This window comes from Gopherus evgoodei, chromosome 2 (genome assembly GCF_007399415.2).
Source record: "Gopherus evgoodei ecotype Sinaloan lineage chromosome 2, rGopEvg1_v1.p, whole genome shotgun sequence".
NCBI classification, from domain to species: domain Eukaryota; kingdom Metazoa; phylum Chordata; order Testudines; family Testudinidae; genus Gopherus; species Gopherus evgoodei.
Genome location: NC_044323.1, coordinates 35,866,461 through 35,887,898, shown reverse-complemented (window position 1 = coordinate 35,887,898; position 21,438 = coordinate 35,866,461). Strand labels below are relative to the sequence as shown.

The 21,438-nt window shown below is 39.2% G+C and overlaps 1 protein-coding gene across 3 annotated transcripts in view; it reads left to right on the top strand.

Moving 5' to 3' along the window:
- Positions 1-21,438, top strand: part of ARMC3 (armadillo repeat containing 3) — an 89,781-nt gene that overhangs the window by 50,848 nt on the left and 17,495 nt on the right. For all 3 annotated transcript variants that reach the window (XM_030550375.1, XM_030550374.1, XM_030550373.1), the window contains 5 exons: positions 13,536-13,779; positions 14,975-15,111; positions 17,879-18,047; positions 19,390-19,490; positions 20,829-20,921. In XM_030550375.1, the coding sequence (XP_030406235.1) occupies positions 13,536-13,779; positions 14,975-15,111; positions 17,879-18,047; positions 19,390-19,490; positions 20,829-20,921 (744 nt within the window). The remainder of the gene's footprint in view (positions 1-13,535; positions 13,780-14,974; positions 15,112-17,878; positions 18,048-19,389; positions 19,491-20,828; positions 20,922-21,438) is intronic.

Genomic DNA, 21,438 nt, shown 5'->3' with positions numbered 1-21,438 from the left:
CACTGTTTGTCTCATGGAAAATTATCTGGTTGCCAAGACCTGATACTAACACTCCACCATGGACCTGCTGGGACCAAGGGTCTAACACTGCCAAATGAAGGAGCGGGCCATAGAAGCGAGCATCTTGAGGGGCTTCAACCTACTCCCCCCTCACCTGGACTCAGGAGTGGCCTGATGATCAAGAGGCCCATGGATATGCTGGACCAAAAGTGAAGAGCCTTTGACCGACACCTCAGACTGCAAAACTGCCAACCCACTAGAGTTTAAGAAGGGAATATCACTGGTCCCTGAACTAGAGGGATCCCATGCACAGGGACCTCCCAAATACCCAGAGGAAGGCCCAATCATAACAGCAAAGACCTAGACAGGTGTTTTGCATGTGGTCTTCCAGGGCACTGGTTTCGAGATTGCCTCTATATGGAGTGCAGCTTTGAGAAGTTTTGGACCCTAGGAGACTGAGCTTGACAAGGAAACCCTACAAAGCTGACCAGATCCAAAGAGTGAATGGATAGATGTGGTGGGGCTTGCGGACCCAGGGTGCGCTCAGACCCTGCTGCGGAGCTCGGTAGTCCCAAACCCAGAGTTGACCCCAGGCATCATTCTGTTATGATGTATGCATGGTAATGTAAAATCTTATCCCTACATTCAAGTGACTCTAACAGTGGGTGAGCATACAAAGTCCCTAATGAACTGCAGCCCCTCTTACAGATTTCATTAAAAAGGGTGCCCTCTTCCCCTATGCAGCATGGCTTCTTCCACACCATACATCCAAGCTCACGCTGGTGGAAATGGGGTCACACCAGCAGGAGCAGGTCCATACTGTTCTTGGAAGTACCGGAATTGTGGTATTCTGGGAATGCAGGAATAGCCACCCTAATAAAGGGGGCTATACATGATAAAGCCAAGAAACCTGACACCAACACGAAAAGGGTTAAAGAAAACCTATGAGACCAGCTAGCCGTGTCCTCTTATAACTGCAGAGCTAGGCAAGTAGGAAGAAGAAAAGGCGAGAACCTGGCTCAGTTCACGGCTAACTGGCAAAGAAGCAGATGCTAGCTGCTTCCCTGTAGCATTACTGACTGTATTACTAGCATTACTAGAAGCCTGGCAGCTGGGGCAGCCATGGGGGAAGAAGCACAGCATCTCTGACCAAAGGAGACTGTTAAGGAGACCAAGAAACACAGGGGCGCCATTTCAGGGGGGCAACTTTAACCACGATTCCAGGGGCTACTTAGGCACCTGAAAACACTAATTTTATTTTTTTTGCAGATAACTTAGAAATTAGCTGACACAGGAGCACTGTATCTAATGCCTATATAAAGAAAGAAAAATATATAGAAACACCAATTAAAGCCATACTTTAAGTTTATATGTAAGTTTAGAATAATCAAGTGATAATACAGCAAGATATTCCCAATCCCACACTTTGAGGTATCAGTTTTGGAACCTTTGTACACTATCTTTGTACAATAACTTATTTAAAAATAAATAAAATCTGCTTCCTTTCTCTGTGTTACTGCCATTAACTACTCTATTTTAGTCAATTGTTTTGCACCCCACTAAAAATATATTTACTTAATTCTAACGTTCATGATTAAGTTTTTTCCTCTTTTATTAAGAATGGGAATTTATTCTTCAAATTATTTTGGAATTTATGTTTACCAATTACAATCACGTGATAATACTTAATCCTGCCATGAGTGCAGGGGACTTGAATAGATGAGGTCCCTTCGAGCCTTACGAGTGTATGATTCTATGTATGTGACTCACTAACATTTGACTCCATTATTACTATTAGTATCAGACTTGGAACCACATTTATTTTTATATGAATTTTAGGTTATTTTACAGCTATAATTAAAATACAGTTTGAAAATAAGCGACCTTCATCTGCCCAGTGTCTAAAGTGATATGTTTAGCTAATTTTTTTAATATTTGCACTGCTAAGGTGAGTACACACTAAATTTACATTCTAGAAAGGATACAATTATTTGATTGTATCACTTTAAATAATGAATGACAAAGCACAATATGGTAATAAAAGTAATAATTGTAATTACTCCAGCCAGGACTGGTTAGGCATTTTAGAACTCACTATTCAAAGAATTAAATTTAAGCATAAAAGAGAAATAAAATTATGAAAGGCACAGAGCAGTCAAAAATAAAAATAACAGTACTGTAATAATTAGTGAACTTTGAAAGATTAAATTAGAGAATATATGTGCATTGCACATTTTGACAGGAAGTACCAAGAAATAACAACAACAACAGTAATACAACTGTGTGTGAGAGAATGTGTGTGTTGGGTAGAGTGTATAAGAGAGACTCTGTGTGTATGTGTGTGTGTTGGGGAATGCAAGAGAGAGTGTGTGTATTGAGGGAGACTGTGTGTCGGAGACTGAATGTTGGAGGTTTTGTGTGTGTGTGTGTGAGAGAGAGAGAGAGAGAGAGTGAGTGTTGGGGGAGTATGTGAGGGAGACTGTGAGAGAGAGAGCATGTGGGGTAGGGGTGTGTGGGAGACTGTGTGTGTGTGCCTGAGTGTGTCAAAGCATTGTCTTTTTAAGCTGAGCATTCAGGAGCCTGAACACGCCGAATCTCCCACTCCTGAGCCAGAAGCACCAGCACAGACAGGCTCCCTGTCCCTCCATCCCAGCTCAGCAAAGACCCACTCAGGCATGGCCTCCTCTAACATCAGGTGAGCTCCTCAAGCACCCTGCAGCCATGGATCAGCTTTGCAAAAAAGGAGATACTGCAGTGGTGGCAGGAGCTGGGCAGCTGGAGAGCAGCAGGCCGGGCACCCAGCTCTGGGACAGGTGACTATGGGGGAGCTAAAGCAAATTTTGGGGTGGCGATAGCCCCCGCAGGACCCCCCCAGCATCACCCCTGTTTGTAAAATTGCAATATGGTATGAAACTGCGGGGAGGGCAGGTGCTCCTCTACGGGGAACCCACCCTAAGTGGCACCCTTGAAGGAACACCTAACCATGAGAGAACTGTGTGATTGAACTATAAAGACATTTTGGGCCCCTTTAATCTTACGTCTGTGCTGGGCAAATGGACCTGAGACTGTGGCAGGAAGCTGGAAGGGGTCCACAAGAGGTGCTACTTGAGTTGAGCCCCTATAGGTTGTTCGGGCTATGGGGCCATCCTTGAACTGAAGGGACAGAGGTAGAAAGTAGCCCAGGGCAGTAGATTAGACTTTCTGTTGGGTGAGTCCTGATAGCATTTCATCAGACAGGGTCCTGGACTGGGACCCAGTGGAGATGGAGGGCCCGGGTCCCCCTACCACACCTTCCTAAGGACTGATGCACCTCTGCCAGGGAAGCAAGGAGCCAGAAGTCAGGTGCTCCAACCAGTAGGCCCCCTGGCCCTCCAAGCACTCTATTACAATAGGCAATACTGATTTTTATAACTATGAAGTTCCATACAGTCACTTGAACACCAAAATGCTATTGTCAAATAAATTGCACGAAAGAGTCTGTTAAATCTGGCTATTTATAAAGCGTCCCGTCTCCGTGAAATCCATAACACCTCAATAATATAAATTATGCAAAAATCCCAAAATATACTAGTGCTAGTAGAACTAGCTCTAAGTTCACAAGGGTTTCTTAGGTATTATATTTCAGCAAAGTTTTACTATTAATTTATAACATCACTGCCATCTATTGGACACGAAAAGAAATTATTCCATCCTGGACAACTCATTTTAGAGCCTATATGGCTCTATTCTTATATTAACCTTTTAAAATATATCTCTATCTTATTGCCTTTCATTTTTATAGGATAACCTAGCCATATTATAGACAATTACTAAAAGTGAAATGAAACTAGTTAGATACACTCTGAGGTAATGTGAGCTTAAAACATGTTAAATATACAAGCTGGTAAGGCATAAACTGATCTGACTCTCTCTCCTATCTTGAGTGTTGTGTATATATATCATTTTATAGTTGTCTTAGTAATGCTGGTTACATCTGAATTTTGGCATCTACTAGAGTTATCATCAAGGAAGAAATAAGCTCTTAAATAGATTTAAGATTTAACAGCCATGCTAAATCATTCACACTATCAACAAAAAAAAGGATATTATCCAAAATGTATATTTTTTATAGTTTGTTGTACGTGCAAAATATAGAGTTTTCAGCTAAAGATTTATTTGGGGGAGGAGGGAGAAAAACAGGTTACTGAGGCTGCATCAAGGGTTGAAGAGAGTTGTAGTATATGCATTATTTCTTATGTGATAGAACACAAGTCTGGGTGACCACTACTGGCTTGCCAGGGATCTTCTAAATAATACATCAGGATTCTGGAGATCACAGAATATCATCCCAAGAAGAGCAAAGTTATCAGACTAAAAGATTTAAAAATTTTCATTTTCATTTTCATTTTTAATTGAACTCAGGAGAGCTACTCATGTTGGTAAAATTCTATACATCTAGGTAACTGTATGGCCTCTATAACTGTAGTACCTGAGCACCTTTTTACTTATATGTATAAGTGTTTGCAGGGTCTGGACCTTAGGCTATAAGGTCCAGATCAGGAACTTGCTGCTTGTCAACAAGGCTCATCTAGACCATGATCCAGTGCCCTCTAAAGTCAAGGGGAGTTCCACCATTAATTTCAGTGGGCATTGGATCAAGCCTCTGTTGAAATTCTTTGGTCTGCTGACCCAGCTTAACTATTGGTCCACTGTATCTGGACAATGCTTTATAAATAATAAAATGGACCTTTCCTGAGTTGAGCCCCTATAGATTGTTCGGACTATGGGGCCATCCTTGAACTGAAGGGACAGAGGTAGGAAGTAGCCCAGGGCAGTAGATTAGACTTTCTGTTGGGTGAGTCCTGATAGCATTTCATCAGACAGGGTCCTGGACTGGGAACCAGTGGAGATGGAGGGCCCGGGTCCCAGTCCAGCCCACTGTTTTTAAAGAAGTGCTTTCAATATCCAGCGATGATACAGACGACTAGAATTTAAATATGCATAGCTGTCAATGGAACAAACGTTAAGTAACCTGTTTGTTTACATTTGGAATGTATCTCTTCATCAGTAGCCCAGCTAGTGCCCTGCCCCGCATCCACATTAAACGGTAAAACCATAAAACTATATTGTACAGATCTTTTAATTTTTAATATGTTCTATTTTATTTGGTTTTCTGTTAAAAGTGTGCTAGGGAGTTCCTGATGGTGGAAGCTATAAGAGAAAGGAAAGTTAAAAAAAAGCCCTAGTCTCTCTCAAATCATAGATTGGGTCTGACTCACACAAGTTAGATTAAAATGAAAGAGTTATTACCATACAAGATAATCTTTAAAATTAACGTAGAAGTATCAATGTACAAAAATACATAAGAAAATACTTGATCTATTGTTGAGTATGCGTACAATTGCAAGATCTCTTCTGAGGGCTATATTTTAAAACAGTGGTGTGTGATCATTTATAATATTACAGATTTTATTGTTTTTCCTAGTTTAAATGTCTCTCTTATAACTGAAGTTTGTACCCCTGAAAGAGGAACCTATAGCAGAATTTCACTAGCTGTATTGTATGAAGGTAATATGTCTTAATACTGACCCCTAGTGACAATCAGAATGAATCATTTCTTGTGGTACTATTAGGTTTAAAAGTAGACAGATTTTTGTTTGGTTTAGCTGTTAAATATTATTTTTACATTTGCACCCAAAGACTCTATTCTGCTAGGCATTGTACAAAACAAACACAGTTGGTCCTTGCCCTGAACATCTTACTGTTTTAGTTTGGTTTTATTGTTCTTATAGGTGCTTTTCAGAGAGGAAAGAAAGAATAGTCTCTACCGAAAGCAGTTCAGTCTGTGTATAACCACATTGTGATGGAATGTAACTTAAATTGATTTGGTTTGGCCCAATAAAGTCTGTAAAATTGCACTAATAAACTAGAAGTGAAGCAGTAACTTCCATTCAAAACTAGAAAATGCATCACTCTAAATTTCTTTAAAAAAAAAACACAATTGAAATCTAATACCATAATAGCTTTCAGGAATGGGTAATCATCTGCAACCTTAAGATGATGTCAGGTGACAGACACAAAGACACCTGAGGTAAAAATTCAGATTACCTTCCTTTGTGCAGTATAAGAGGTATTACCTCAACCAAATGCTGTTTTTTTTTCATGTGACACACAAATGTCTGGCTATATGGAGGAGTCTCTCCTCTTAGATAGGGTTACTGTAGCTGCATTGCTAACAAGCACTGCTTACTGCAGAGTTCTTTGATGGTACAGAGGAGTTACCCTTTGTTGGTGACTTTTCTGTTTTTGACTCATTGTTGTTCATCTTCCGATGACAATTCAGCTCTGAAACAATTTAGGGACATGTTGGCGACAGAGAACTCTGTTATGCCACAGAAAATTTGTTCATCTTCCTCCATCCCACAGAAACCATAGAATCATAGAAATGTAGGGCTGGAATGGACCTCAAGAAGTCAAGTCCAGCCCCCTGCGCGGAGGCATGACCAAGTAAATTTATACCATCCCTGACAGGTGTTTGTCCAACCTGTTCTTAAAACCCTCCAATGATGGATGATTGATCACCATCCTCTTTATAACAACTTTTAACATATTTGAAGACTGTTAATAGGTCTCCCCTCAGTCTTCTTTTCTCATGAATGAACATACTCAGTTTTTTAACCTTTCCTCATAGGTCAGGTTTTCTAAATGTTCTATCATTTTTGACGCCATACCACTCTGAGATACAGGCCTCCCGAGTACCTAATCTGGAGGAGGCATTTGTGTAGTAATTATACATGTCAAAAATGATTCCAAACAGGAAAGAGAGAGTCTAAATTGGAAGGATAACGATTATGTACAGACCCTATCCAATGGAAGATGGCAAAATCTGTTGTGCCATAACACCCTCTTTCCCTCAAGCCCTTGCAATGTGATGATCACTGTCCTTGCTAGCTGCAGAGGACTGGGACTACCTTCAGAGCTGATAGATAACAATCCTTAACTGACAACATTGAGCTCCCACTGAATGACAAGAAACTGTTTCCTTCCAGATTGGAGACTATCAGGGTTGGGAGTCAAACTTGTTTTTCATATAACACTGAAGGGTATACCTACCCTTTTATTACTGCATGCCATTGATAGGCTATTCAGTAATACACATTAAGATACAATTTCTCATCGTGGTGAATTTTTTTAATGAATTAAAGATGCCAGCGCTTTCTGAATAGTACATTTAAATTTTAGTAAATAATCTGATGAGGCAAATTTTCTGATGTTCTTGAATATAACAACTGTATTAAAATAACTTTGTTTCGGTTGCAAAGCTAAACAGTGACAATTAGGAAATGGCAGATTTACAGTTGTCCATGCAATCTTAATTCATCCCTCTTGTGAAACCATTGTGTACACTGAATGTTGCAGGGGTCCTGCTGGAAAAAGAGTATGTGTTCATGTAATTAAAGATTTCATCATAATGCATGTGTTCAAGGGTTTAGAACTAAGGTTGCACAGGCAGCCTTAATTCTGGCATTTCCTAATTACTGAGTGCTTGACTATGCAGATTTAATAATGTTCTTTTACCATAGTATTTTATATGTCATTTCTCAGTTTGTTTTAAAGGGAAAAACAAATTCTGTAACAGTCCCTCCATCATGCACCAACAGCAGGTTTTGAACCTTCTGTGTAGCAGCACAGACTACTACTATCTGAGTTACATTAACTGTTGGCAGGACAAGGCTGTGATCCCAGAAAGGAGGATGAGCTCTAAGGCCAGGTGCTGGATGTCTGGAAGACTGGCCTGGTGGCATAACTCTGTTTCCTTCTCCTGGTCTGGGGAAGCTCTTACCCTTATTTGGTGCCCCCAAAAGAGGAGATGGGCCACTTAGATGCTGGGTCCAAGAGGTAGTTTTGGGGAACTTGGTGTGGTTTTTTCCTCTTCTCTCCTGACCCGCAATGCTGCAGCTCCTCTGGCAACTCTCAGAAGTTCCCATTGCAGTATCTGTTGCTTCTGCTTAGAATGTTCATGCTACTATCATTTTCCTGAGCAATACAGGCAAGCTAAACATAAATGGAATTTCAAGGAACAAAGAAAAGGCCGTTTTCTAACCAAAGGCCTTTCTCTCTGCTGCATTTCAAAGCCCTTATGCAAATAATGGAGGTGTTAGAGCTCCTCCAAAAAAGATTGCAAAATCTTTTATTATGTAAAGAGAGGCAGTCTAAATAAGGGGTTCACTACCATCTCCTCATGTAACATGGATGTGAATTTCAATATACTATCGTGTTATAATTGAGTTCTTTCTAACTATTTCAGGTAAATTTAATGACAGATATTAGAATGCATCAATGGGCTTCTAAATGGGTCAGCTGTTCCAGTCCCTGCCAACCAAGGGAGCTTAAGACCTGGTTGCCTCAGGACTGCTAGGTTTATTGTCTTTTTAACCAGGTACCTGTCACTAACAAAAACAGGAACAGAGTTTTTGGGCCTGAACCAGTGAATGAATATTTCTTGTTTACAGATATCAAAATTGTAAACTTATTATTTGCATTGTGGTAGCATATAGTGGCCCCAATCAGGGAGCAAGGTACACACATAATACATAAATCAGCATTAATCTCTCTTGTACATCACTGAAAACAATGAGAGTTATTTAAGTGATACTGTACATGGTAAATTAATTTATATTAATAAGTTGCTTTAGGAAATTATTATAGGTGAAGATTATGATAACCGTAAGAGATGTGTATTGCATATATACTTCTGTGATTAGTTATTCTGATTATATGACAAGACAAATAAAGATTCCACAAAGCACAACATTAAAAAAGAGGAAAAAAGAATATCCTTTGTGAGGGTTTCAGAGTTCTGCATTGCTGCTGTTTTCTTGGGCTTTGAAGTTGTTTTAGAGTCAGAAATTGTGTAATTGAGCTAGATCAGAAATGCCTAGTGTGGAAATGAAGTCATATGATTTGACATATATAGGGCCTGATTTTAAAAAATGAGTTTGTGTAATAAGATGCACATAAATTATGCATAAAATTAGGCAATTATGCATGAAAATTAGGTATATGCATGCATAAATGGCCAGCTAAGCACCTCACACACAATCACGGTAATTTTGCACACAAATTACAAACATTTTGAAAATGAAGTCCATAAGGAGTTCAGTGTCCCTGTGTGAGAAGATAGCATTTGATTTTTTCTGAGCTGTAATTGAGTGAAATCCCACTCTGGATGGAGTGCAGCATAAGAACCTATGAAAAGATGTAGGGTAGTGATGGAAGTGGCACAAGATAAAATTACTTTTTAATTTATCTCATGAGTGCCAATAAAGCACAGCCCTGCATAAGCAGTGGTGTGGAGCTGCGCCCCCTAGATGTAGTGCAGGGACAGATTTTACAAGTAAATCTGTCAATTTATTTGAGTTAAAATTCATTTTAAAATGGGTCCTTTATGAAATTTAGTACTTAGTGTCAGATCATGATTCTCCCCTGTAGTGATACCGTGAAGGGAAAAAAGAAAAAAATGTCTTTAAAATCAGTTTTATCTAATCTGGGAACACAAACACTAAAATGTATTAATCGTAATTGTATGTTTATAGAATGGCATCACTACAGGCCAGAGTTAAGATTATTTGGGGGCCTTAATTCTAGAGTGGGGCAGGAAACTGTTTTCCTGTCCCTGAAATATTTTTGAGAGTTTGAACATTTTTACCATCCTGAATCAGGATGAAAAGTCAAAATGTTGAAATCGTTTGGGCATTGATAAAATGAAAATTTTCAAAACTTTCAGAAGTTTGATATGATTATGACTTTTTTTATTTCTAAGACTTTTTTTCATCCTAATTAGTTTAAATTCAAACACAAAATGTCATTTTGAATGGGAAAACCAGAATTTTTTGTTTTGAAAATGTCAAAATGAAACATTTTGACAATTTCAAACTAGAACAATACAAAATTAATATGGCATGCATGAAATGGATTAAAAAACTGACTAAATGACAACCATATATTGTTCTAGTTTTTTCCAACATTTTTTCAAGTCAAGAGCTTCATTGAAACTGACACTGTTTTGTGAACAGTTTCAATTTTGATGATTTGGTATTTTTTGACAAAAAAAAGGTTAATCGAAAAATTCCTGACCAGCACTACTTAAGTCTGCTTTTCCTTATTTTAACCTGTATGGATGTCTTTTAATTGTATCCTTACATCTGAATTTTCAGGACTTACAATGCTATTCTTTAAAAATAATTGTATTAGCTTTAATAAAGCTAGCACAAGTAACAATAGTAGTGTAGATATGACAGCACGGGCTAGCTGTGCAACTACAAGCCCACTGGCCACCTGGGTACATACTTAGGTTCTAGCCTGTGCCGACATATCCACATGACTATTGTTACCTGTCCTAGAGCTAGACTAAAACTAGCATGAGTAAGCCTAATTGTGTGCTACAATCACACCTTCACTTGTGTCACAGATCTCCATCTGCAAAAAGAGGATAATAGTACTCCCCTATCTCATAGGGTGTTGGAAGAATAAATCCATTAACGACGGGGAGGCTCTGATACTACAGTAATAGAAGCTGTATAAGTAGTTACAATCTTCACTTATATTGTAGACATACCCTAAATAACTTTCCCAAGGTCACGTGGGAAGACTGTGGAAAAGTAAGGAATTAAACTGAGGTCTCACAATTCCCAGGCTAGCACCCTAATCAAATCAGTGGACTCCACCTCCCCTGCAAACCCACACTTACGTACCTATGCGGGGCTGGATACAATATTTCCCCTTAGTGTTCGAGCTCCTGGTAAATTCTGATCCTGCAAGATGTTTCATACACTCAATTCCTGTTGCCTGCTGGTGTAATTTTTACTGGATATTTTTTCAGTCTATTCCATGTTAGCCTTGATTAGATTCTGGGACCAGCAAAAACAAAGATACCAAGCTTCAGAATATATTTTTACAAAAATGGAACCTGGGATTGAAATTTAGAGGTCTTATGTTCTGAATGAGATTGCAGGGTGGAAAGATCTGTGGTGCTCATATATGTTTTTATCAATAGCTTGACACACCTGCATGGCATGAATACTTCTGGTCTACTTGATAATTTTAGGTATATGATTGTTTTATAATTGGGAGAACTACCTGAGAGATTTTTGGCAAGATCCATTCACCAGATTCTTGTTATGGCTAAAAGGAGAGCAGCACATCCAGATTTCTGTTGTTAATATGTTGACAGAAATTTACCAAAGCTAATAAAAAACTATAAACTCTTCTGTTGCAGTAGCAATGTGGATATGATCCTGTAATAGGGAGTTTACAGTTTTTAAAGAATATGTATTTCTGTAAAGATATAAAAATAAGAAAGCACAAGGAAAATTAGATTGCCATCTGCGTATTTCCTGTTAACAGCATTGCCAACTTTTGTTTAACAAACAGATCATACCAATGTAAAATTACTAAGAAAAAATAGTAAATTGGGCATATGCCTCAAGTCAGTTGATATACATATACAAACTTATAAGAAAAAGAATTCAATTCTCACAGTGATTTCTGCTACTCTGTAATAGTGCAAGAACCAGTAACATTGATATTAACCATAAGAAAAAAGGAGAATGCACATTAGAGCAGGAGAAATTAGAAATCCATCCCCAGTTTAGCAGAGGGTGGGGGATCCCAGAGAACAAGGGGAATAAATCTGAAGCTATAGAAAGAATAACCATCCCAACATGTTTGAAGGAAGTAAGATATAGTCCTATCCTATCAATCCTCTTCTTTTCTCTAGGACACTTAGGCCTGGTCTACACTAGAGGGGTGTGATTGATCTAAATTACACAACTTCAGCTACGTGAATAACGTAGCTGAAGTCAACATATTTAGATCTCACCACGGTGTCTTCACTGCAGTGAGTCAACTGCTGCCACTCCCACGTTGACTCTGCCTGTACTCGCAGCAGTGGAGTAGAGGAGTCGATGGGAGAGCGCTCGGGTCGCTAGACTAGATGCGATAAATTGACCCCTGCTGGATCGATCGCTGCCCACCGATCTGGCATGTAGTATAGACATACCCTTAGGGAAGTAAACACAGTTTTCCCAAAAGGGTTCAATAGTGAGTTTGTAGCCTAGAAAATGTACGCATTTTCAACATGAGCAACTCAGAGCTTTGCTGAGAATCGCAGCATTTCTGTCCCATCCAATCCAACTTCTCTCTTGAGGGCTCAGATCAGGAAAAATCAGGATTTTAGTACCTTAATAGGTAATGTCAGCTGCTACTTTCAGGATTTTTTTTCTCCTGGATGTTAGATAGGGGGATGATATGATGGCATTGCCTATATTGGCCTTATTTCATGGTTTGCGCATAGCTCCTTTTGTTAGAGATGGTTTCCTAGAAGATTAGATATCAGTTCTTCTACAACTTGGGCTTCAGATTCAAAGTTATTTAGGAATCCTACAAGTCAATATTCTAAGTGTTCACCTGGTTTTCTAGTATTTCCAACCATCTTACCATTGCAGAATTATGATTAACAAGAAACTTTTCAAGTCTGGATGATTCTTCTGCTGTCTTTACCCCCTTAATGCCTGATTCTGATCTCATTTATGCTAGTATCAATCAGGTGCAATGCCAATGACATCTACAGGGTTACATTAGTGTAAAATTGGTGTAAGAGAGAGCACAATCAGTGCTCTCACTCTGCACATGGTTCAACCATGTTCACCTGTTCCATGGTTCAGTGGTTATAATTTTTTCTCCGTGATACACCGGAAGATGTCTCAGTGTCAGGGATTCCCTGGGTGGCATAAAGCCAGCACAGCAGCCCTCTTCCATTCCCTCTCAGTGTCCCCATCCTTGGGGCAGACGATGATTGAGTTGGCCCACAATTTAGTTTTGAGCTGCTACATTTTAAACTATGTTTCCACTGCAATGACCTCCCAAGGGTCCCTTCACCTGCTGTAGATTTCTGGAGCTCAGCATGTTTTGACCATGTTCCCCACCTGCCCGCAATATACATTGGGCACTGAGAAGGGGTGGAAGAGGGCTGCTGTATTGGCTTAATGCCATCCAGGGAGTTATACCAGAAAAAATATATCAGTTATCACTTTATGCACTGTAATCCCCATTTTACAGAGCTAGAGGGTTAAGGACTTGATTTTTCAGAGGTGCTGAGCATCTGCAGATCTCCTTGACTGGAAATGGAGTTGCAGGTGTTCAGCATCTTTAAAAATCAGGCCATAAGTCTTTTCCTCTAGGCCTCAGAAGGAATCCATGTCTGAGCTGTCATTAGAACTCAGGAATGTCTGGCTCTTTGTCATCTGTTTGCACTGTGCTTTCCTCAACTCCACACAATGAATGAAATGTATTACTGGTATCAGAGTATTTTTCACGTTAGGTGCATTTATATACTGTAATTCAGAGTTGTACAAATAATTACTGCTGGGTTTTTTTAACGTTTTATGTTCTTTTTGAGATAAAATATTGATTTGGTTTGTAAATACTTTAAGTTTAAAAATATATATATTTGGCTTTGAAGTAATAGAGATTTCCCCTCACCCCAATTTAACTAGTGCTGTTGCTGAAGCTGAAGGAATCGAGCCATTAATAAATGTCCTGAGTGCTAAGAGAGATGGGACTGTTGCTAATGCAGCTACAGTACTAACAAATATGGCCACGCAGGAGCCATTACGTCTCAGCATCCATGGTGTTATGAATGCAATTGTAGAACCACTGCAATCTACCAACAGCCTGGTACAAAGCAAAGCAACACTCACTGTGGCTGCATTTGGTTGTGATGCTGATGCAAGAACTGAGGTAAGTCTTACATTACCTTTTATCTGCTCTGTGGATATTTATTATATTTACTTTTTTTTAAATAAAACTAATGTTTATGTTTTGGACGTTGGGACCAACACAATTTAATATGTGTGTCTGAAAAAATCCTTTATTTTATATAAAGTAAATCAGTTTGTGTCTCCTTAATAGATAAATTCTCATTCATATAAGCTTAGTTCAGTTTGGCATGAGCACTTGGAAAAACTGAAATATAGAGGACCCTCTGTAATCTTCATTTAATCGCTGTACATATACATAAAGCTGAATGGGCCAAGTTTATCTCCGGTGAAGCTCCAGTGATTTCAGTGAGCTTTCACTCCCTATGAAACTTGACCACCAACATTCAGAAACATTTAAAATTAATTTATCGCCCCAAAAGGACCTTTTTGAAGCTCGGAAGCTTCTCCTATTGTTTTACTATCCACCTTCCAGGCCCTTGTGGCACAGTGATTAACCCTCTATTAGGAGAGTTGGACATGACTCTTGTAAACATAATTCATGGAGAAGATAATTAATCCTTTGGTCAGTCAGACCCAGTAAGTGAACCTGTGCCTACCTATTTATCAATGGCCGTGTTTTGATTCTTCTTTCACATACACATCCCATAAATACAAAACCTTCTCAAGGGTCAAGGCATCTGGTCAGGTCAGGAAATATGGGGCCTGGGCTTATCCATTTATCTATATCTATATACTTAGAACATATTTCCCCCTGAAAATTTGAATGACTGATATTTCCATGAGTATTTGGAAGACGTATTGGAGCACCTCAGAAAAACGGGTGTTAATGAGGCTATGGCACACATACAAGATAACACAAATTAATATATATTGTGATGTAAATTAGTTGCCAGGAGGCATCAGAACTCTGAGAATGCTGTACAACTCTCCAGGGCAACCTTGGGATGTACATTCTGTACAATTTTTAGAGTATAATGACTAAGAGACTGGAGATAGAATGGGTATGTGTATTTTTCCAGCCCACCCTTAAGCTTCTTTTTCTATTTGGAGTGTCCAATAGATGCAGAAAGCTTGTGTGTGGACATTCTGCCAGTCCCTTCCATCCACCCGCATAGCTTCTCTTCAGGACTTGAGTGTTTCAGAGAGGCTTGCACAAACTTTCCTCAGTGGGTTGAACATAACTACATGACAAATGTTTTTGTGTCTCTTTTTAGTTAAGAAATGCAAGTGGACTTGAACCACTCGTTAAATTGCTACATTCTAAGAATGATGAAGTCAGAAGAAATGCCTGTTGGGCAGTTATGGTTTGTGCAAGCGATGAACTAACAGCAGTTGAACTTTGCAGGCTAGGGTGAGTAGAAAGTGTCAGGGCGTAGAGGGCGTGGTTTGGATGAAAATACTAACAGAGCTGCTGTTTGTATATTTTTGATTTTATGCCAGAGTTAATTGTGCATTTTAAAAAACTAAATTAGTTTCACAACGTAATGTTTATTTCAGAAGGAAAGTTATAGATTCTACATGTCAACTATACTAGAAGAAAATAGCTTGAAATGGGGCCTGCCTGCCTGCCTGAAGTTACGGAAGCATTCTCAGTATTGTTACTATGACGGAACTTAATAAAACTCTGTTTAACATTAAAGGTAAACTTATATCAACAAAACTTAGGGCCCACCATGCAAAGGCCATGTACAATTGAGATTAGCACTATGGGCCAAATGTGAGGAAGTGCAGTCCCATTGAGGTCAACAGAATTTTTATATATTGAGATGTGTACATAAAAGTGCCTATCCAGGGTTCTGAGTGCCTTTGTTATATATAAAGTACAATCAAGCAAATACCAACAAAATAAATGCAACAGTCTCCCCAGACTTAGGAAGGGAACAATACCCACCCCAGCTACAAACCAAATGATGAAAGCCAAATCCTTTAACACCACCCTGAAACCAACAGGCAGCCACTGCAGCTCACATGGAACACTACTGTAATGTGCTCCTGATGGGAAACTCCACCTAACCAATGAGATACAACATTCTGCTTGAGCTACAGTTTCCAAGTTGATTTAAGGTGTAACCCCATGTAGAGTGCACTAGGGTAAATTTAATCTCAAGGTGACAATGGTACACATGACAGCAATAAGGTTGCAATGGTTGCAATCTCCTGACTGGATATAGATGAAAAAAACTGTTCTGATCACTTCAAGTATATATTCTTCTAATAGCAGCTGGGGATGGTGCAGTAATCCTAGACTTCAAATTCTGGCAATGAATGAAGGGCAGATATTGTCTTTGTTATATTTTCCCACTACTTGTCCAGTATTACTAGCAGCATTGCTTCTGTCTTACTTGGATTGAGCATCAGCCAATTAGCCCTCATCCTTGTCCCATTCTCAGCCAAATGCTTGGTTAGGAAGCACTGACTGAGTCAGATGAAATAGACATATAAGGCCTCATCCAAAGCCCACTGAAGTCAATGAAAATACTTCCATTGACCAAATAGGCTTTGGATCAGGTGCATTAAATTGAGTGTCCTCAGTATACAATACTGTAGCCAACACCTCCTTAAACCTCTTAATATATCCACATTGAAGAGGAAAGTGGGGCAAGAATTCCCCATCAGAAAATCATTGGGGCAGAAAAACAATTTCCCACAGTTAACACCTTGAACTTCCCTGATAGGGGGGGAATGAAGCTACTGAAGATCAGCTCCTGCTAGGCTTCACTGGTGAGTGAACAACAGCTCATGGTCAACAATATTGAAAGCCTATGCACAGATTGTTAAAGGCCAGGGAAATATGACATGTCTAATTGCTCAGAGAGCTGTCTTTCCATCACCTTCATGATAATCTTAAAGAAAAATGGAAGATTACTGGACAGTAGTTGGACAGCTTGTCAGCTCAAGTGCCATTAACAAGTAATGGTTGGACAACGGCTTTCCATATAAAAGCCGCAGCCTGCCTTTCCTAAGGGAGGCATTGATCATCTCTATCAACAATGCATCCAGTTCTTCCCTGGTGTTCACCACGCAGGAGGACATAGGTCTGAAACACAGGTTGTGGCTTGAAGAATTCCCAGTACTTCTAGTACCTCAGCAAACATCACTGGCCTAAATTTAACCTGGGAAGTTTGTACCTACTAGATATCATCCTGCACCCACAAAAGCAGGCAGTTCAGTCTGAATCTGTTTGATTTTCTCTGCAAAGGCACTTGACATTTCTTCTGTGGTTGTCACTTGTACCAGACACTGTGCAAAAACAGCCTGGATTGGTCAGGTAGTATGCCACTCAGGTCAAATCTGCTGATCAAAACATAGCAGACTCTGTGGTAGAAACAGAGAAACTCTTCTTTCACACAGCATAAAATCTCAAAAATTCTTTATTGTACAATTGGTTAGATTCAGCACGAGACTTTCCCCATGAGCACTCTGACCATTTTTCATCTCATTTCAGTGGTCACAAATCATCTGTAAAGAATGGATTTGCACACATTACACAAAGGCTGAATTTTGCTTCCAGGTCCTAAGTAAACATAGTTGTGCTGAAGCATCACAAAAAGGAGTGTCGTGCAAGATAATTACTCTTTTCTTTCTCTACAAGGACTCTACAATATCCATACATCAGCATCTGAGTTAGCTGTGTTAGCCTGCAAGGCTTATGGAAGAACCGTAACTCTTCTGTGGAATTGTATATTTGGTTATTTTGTACTATAAAATATACATAATACATAGTTAACTCACCAGGTTCTTATATGAGTTCAGATTATCCTTCTGTTTTCTCTACTTTTACACTCCCCTTATTTTCAAGATCTCTAACACAGTCAACATCCTTCTGACTTAGAATTAACTAGAACGCCCCTTCTTCTTAATACTCCTACTTAACTGGCTAGATGAATGGATTTTGCTTGTGAGTAATATGAAGGATGTTTTTTGCTACAGACAGAATGCTGCACCCCATTCACAGCCTCCTGCTGGCCCAAGGGGCAGGAGGCTAGGATTGAAAATAAATGTGTCTCCAGAATAGCAGTGCAAAGTGCCATCTCTGTACTGTGTAGTAATTAATTAATTAGTACTTAATGATGGATTAGTCACATTAATTGAACAATTGTTTCTATTTTGTTGAACAGTGCTTTAGACATCCTGGAAGAAATTAACTTGTCAACAGGGCGCAAAAATAACTTCAGTGAAGGAGCTCTGGACAAGCTACTTGATAACAACCTTTCCCAAAAATACAGCCAAATGGGGTACTTATCATCCAGTAATATAATTACTGATGGGTTCTATGATTATGGTCAGGTAAATTATTTTAAGTATTATTTAAAAGTCTATGCAAGGCCTGACTTTTCACTCCTTCAGACTAAGTATTGGGTTTATGGCCCTGTTATGCCTCCAGAATACAAAGGAGTCATAGCAGGGACCAGGATCTGGTCCCTTGAATCACCTTGCTCCCTTCTCCTGTCCTGTGCTGTGCCAGCTTAGTGCACTTTGTCACTCTTTTGATCACCTTCTTTGGCAAATAAACCCACATCTTTTCCCATGCTGTCCCCATATCTAGAATCTTCCCGCTGACCGTTAGTGCTTTGCAACTACTGTCTCCTTTTTCAGATCCCTCCTGAGATACTTGGCTCCTCTCCTGCTCTTTTTCACTACAATTTGTATAATAAGATTGTCTTTCTGAGTGTCACTCTGAAGCCTAGTGTCTACTGAGTCGGTATGAAGCAATGGAAACAGCAACAAGCATGGTTAAGAACTCTTTTTGTTCAGAATATCACCAGGTTCCGTCATCCCTGTGATTCATGGTCTGCTAGTGTACAGTTCTGAAGTTCACAGCCATTTTTACGTTACTAATTATACCTATGAGATATTCAGTCACAGTAAGGCATGAATCTATGCCATGCCAAGAGTCCTCGACCATTGAGATATCAGAGGTAACTCAACCAGTCACCACCCTTACTCTACAGTTAATTTGCATGGAACAATTCATTGGTTATGTGGGAAACTGCACAGATAGTGTATTACTTGACCCAACTGCCATATCCAAACACGGGCTTTCAGCTACTAGTATAATATATTAATCTGTCATCTAAATAACTATGTTGTTGTTTTTTCACAAAAGGAATTAACAGGATGTGAATATAACAGACCAAAATGTGCTTTGTACAACCCTCTTTCCCATAAAATGGCCTTTCTAGAAGGACCACTCCATACTTTGTCATCTGTTGCTGTCTTAACTGTGGGTGGGATTCTCAAAAATGCCCAAGTATGTTATGAGCACAAGTCCTATTGAAAGTCAATGGGTTTGTGCTCCTAAATCACTTGAATGGTTTTAAAAATCCCACCCTGGATTGTGTGAACCTGTCTTTATTCTGAACTAGTTTTGGATTATATACTAGTAATAACAACAATTACAAATGAAATTATTTGTAAAGTGGCTTTTCAGTGGCAGGTAAGTGAAGAAGCAACTGATTTTTATGTATTTTATTTTTATATGTGGTTGTAATTTTGAGTTCTCAGCTACATTGTTAAAAGATTCGGAATCTTAAATGATTCTTTTTAACTTTCATTTTTCAAAATAAGCTTTTGCATTCACCTTTTAATAGAATAAAATTTCTTTTCTTTTAATCTAATTTTCCTGTAGGTAAAGCCTGGAGTGAAACTTTTGTCTTTGGAGGAACTGAGTATACAAGAGCTTAATGATCATCGTGCTATAATTTTAGTTAATGCTAAACTACCAGAAGCGTGAGTCAGATTTGCTTTGGAAAGATTACATTTCATTAAAATAACTTGCCTTTTTCCCCTCTCCATTCTCATAGCCCAACAGTACTGCAACTTTGACCTTCTATTGTGAGTGAGATCTTTCTAGGTTAACCTTAACATTGTGCTTCCTTTTTCAGGAGCCAAAGGTTTTGCATTTTATAAACTCTGAATTTTGATATATTTTTCTTTAAACAGCACAGAATTGTTCACTTGAGTTTGTTACATTTAGAAAAGTGAGCCGTGAAAATTTTCAATTTAGCTCCAATTCTTGATGGAGGGGCTCCCAAGGATTTAGGAGAGCATGCTATCTGCATTGATTACCAGGCTCTCAAAGCTTAGTACCTGTCTCAGAATTGCAATGAGGCCCATGAATTTGCTGAACTTCTTCCCCAACCAAATTCATGAGGTTTAAAGCAGTATGTCCCCAAAAGCAAGAAACAGCCAAGCATCATACTCTCTGGTGGCCTTCTACATTTGTGGTGCAGTAATGTCAAAAACTGATGTCCACCTCTTTCCTACTTAAATTAAAGACCATCTAACAAACTCTGTTACATATGAACTCAGGAAATTGGTAGTCTGAAAATAATTTAATCTAAACAGTCTCCCAGATTAGAGAAGGTTCTGTCAATATTTTGCAAACCCCAAACCCACCTCTCTGTTGTCATCAAATAGATCTCTGTTATGTTCCCTTTTTTAAATTGTCAATGATATAAAGATCTCTGAGATCACCTATTACAAGCTAATCCTCAGTGCTCTTTGCAGGTCCCTAATTCGATCAGATATTCTTTCTTTGCCGTTGTTGTCACAACCCCGTACCCTGGTAGCACCCTGAAGGCATTATACTGTCCAGTTTTCTTTATATGGGTCACAGGATTTTTCACTATTTAGTAATTAATCAAGATCACTAAATACAGGTTGAACCTCTCTAGTCTGGCACCCTCTGTACCTTATTGGTGCCGTACCAGAGAATTTGCTGAACAGGAGGTCAATATTGTAGCGAGCAGGTCTCTTTTTATTTTTATCTCTCCCAGGCGAATAAATGGAACAACACTTACAATGCTGCCTAGCCAAGGCTTTCTAGCTCTTTTCATAACAAAATGTTAGTGTTGTTACACATTTTTACTGTATTGATACAAGGAAGTAAGTAGATAAAGCATAAAAAACATAGAATTAAATCATGCCAGACCACTGATGTAGCCGGACTAGAGAGGTTCAACCTGTAATATTTTATTTCTCATAAAATATACTTGCTGTGCTTTGAAGGTGGAACAACTCTATTGGCCTATTCTAACAGTATAAAAATACCTTGTATCATTTCAGTTCCCTTAGTGCAGAGGACAAATCACAAGATCTATATTATGGACGAACCACATCATCTTCTTCTATTAGAAAAAGTAGTAAAGAAAGAGCAAGGTATGACCTTTGGTTTAATTAACAATCATTGCACTGTGATTGTGCAAACAGTCATAGTTTCAGGGTAACTGTACCTGTATCCCTCCAACTGTGGCAGTGCCCAGTCAGGTCTCAGGTTTCCAGCCATCACCTATCCCACTTGCCTCTGACAGGGTATTTTAAGGTTGCACTGCTCCCTGCCTTACACTGTGATATCCCCAGCAAGCCAGTCTGCCTAATGGCCAGCAGCACTTCTGCTTTGATTTCTCTCTGAGGGCTATGAACAGTGTATTTCTAGCAGTTACAAGTTACCACAAAACTCATTCTAGGAAAGCACATTTGTTCTTAAGGTAAAAGCCTTACAGAGAAAATGTAATGAAAACAATAAGCAGATTAAAACCCTCTAAATGTGCAAGGAATCACCCATTAGTCTTATCGGGTCCCAGTAGGCCAAAGTCTTTCCAATCGTTCTGCAAGGGTTGGGGCCTCCTGTGCATTTGCTTGTTCAGAAGAAAGCCCCGAGTCAGTTTAAACCCAG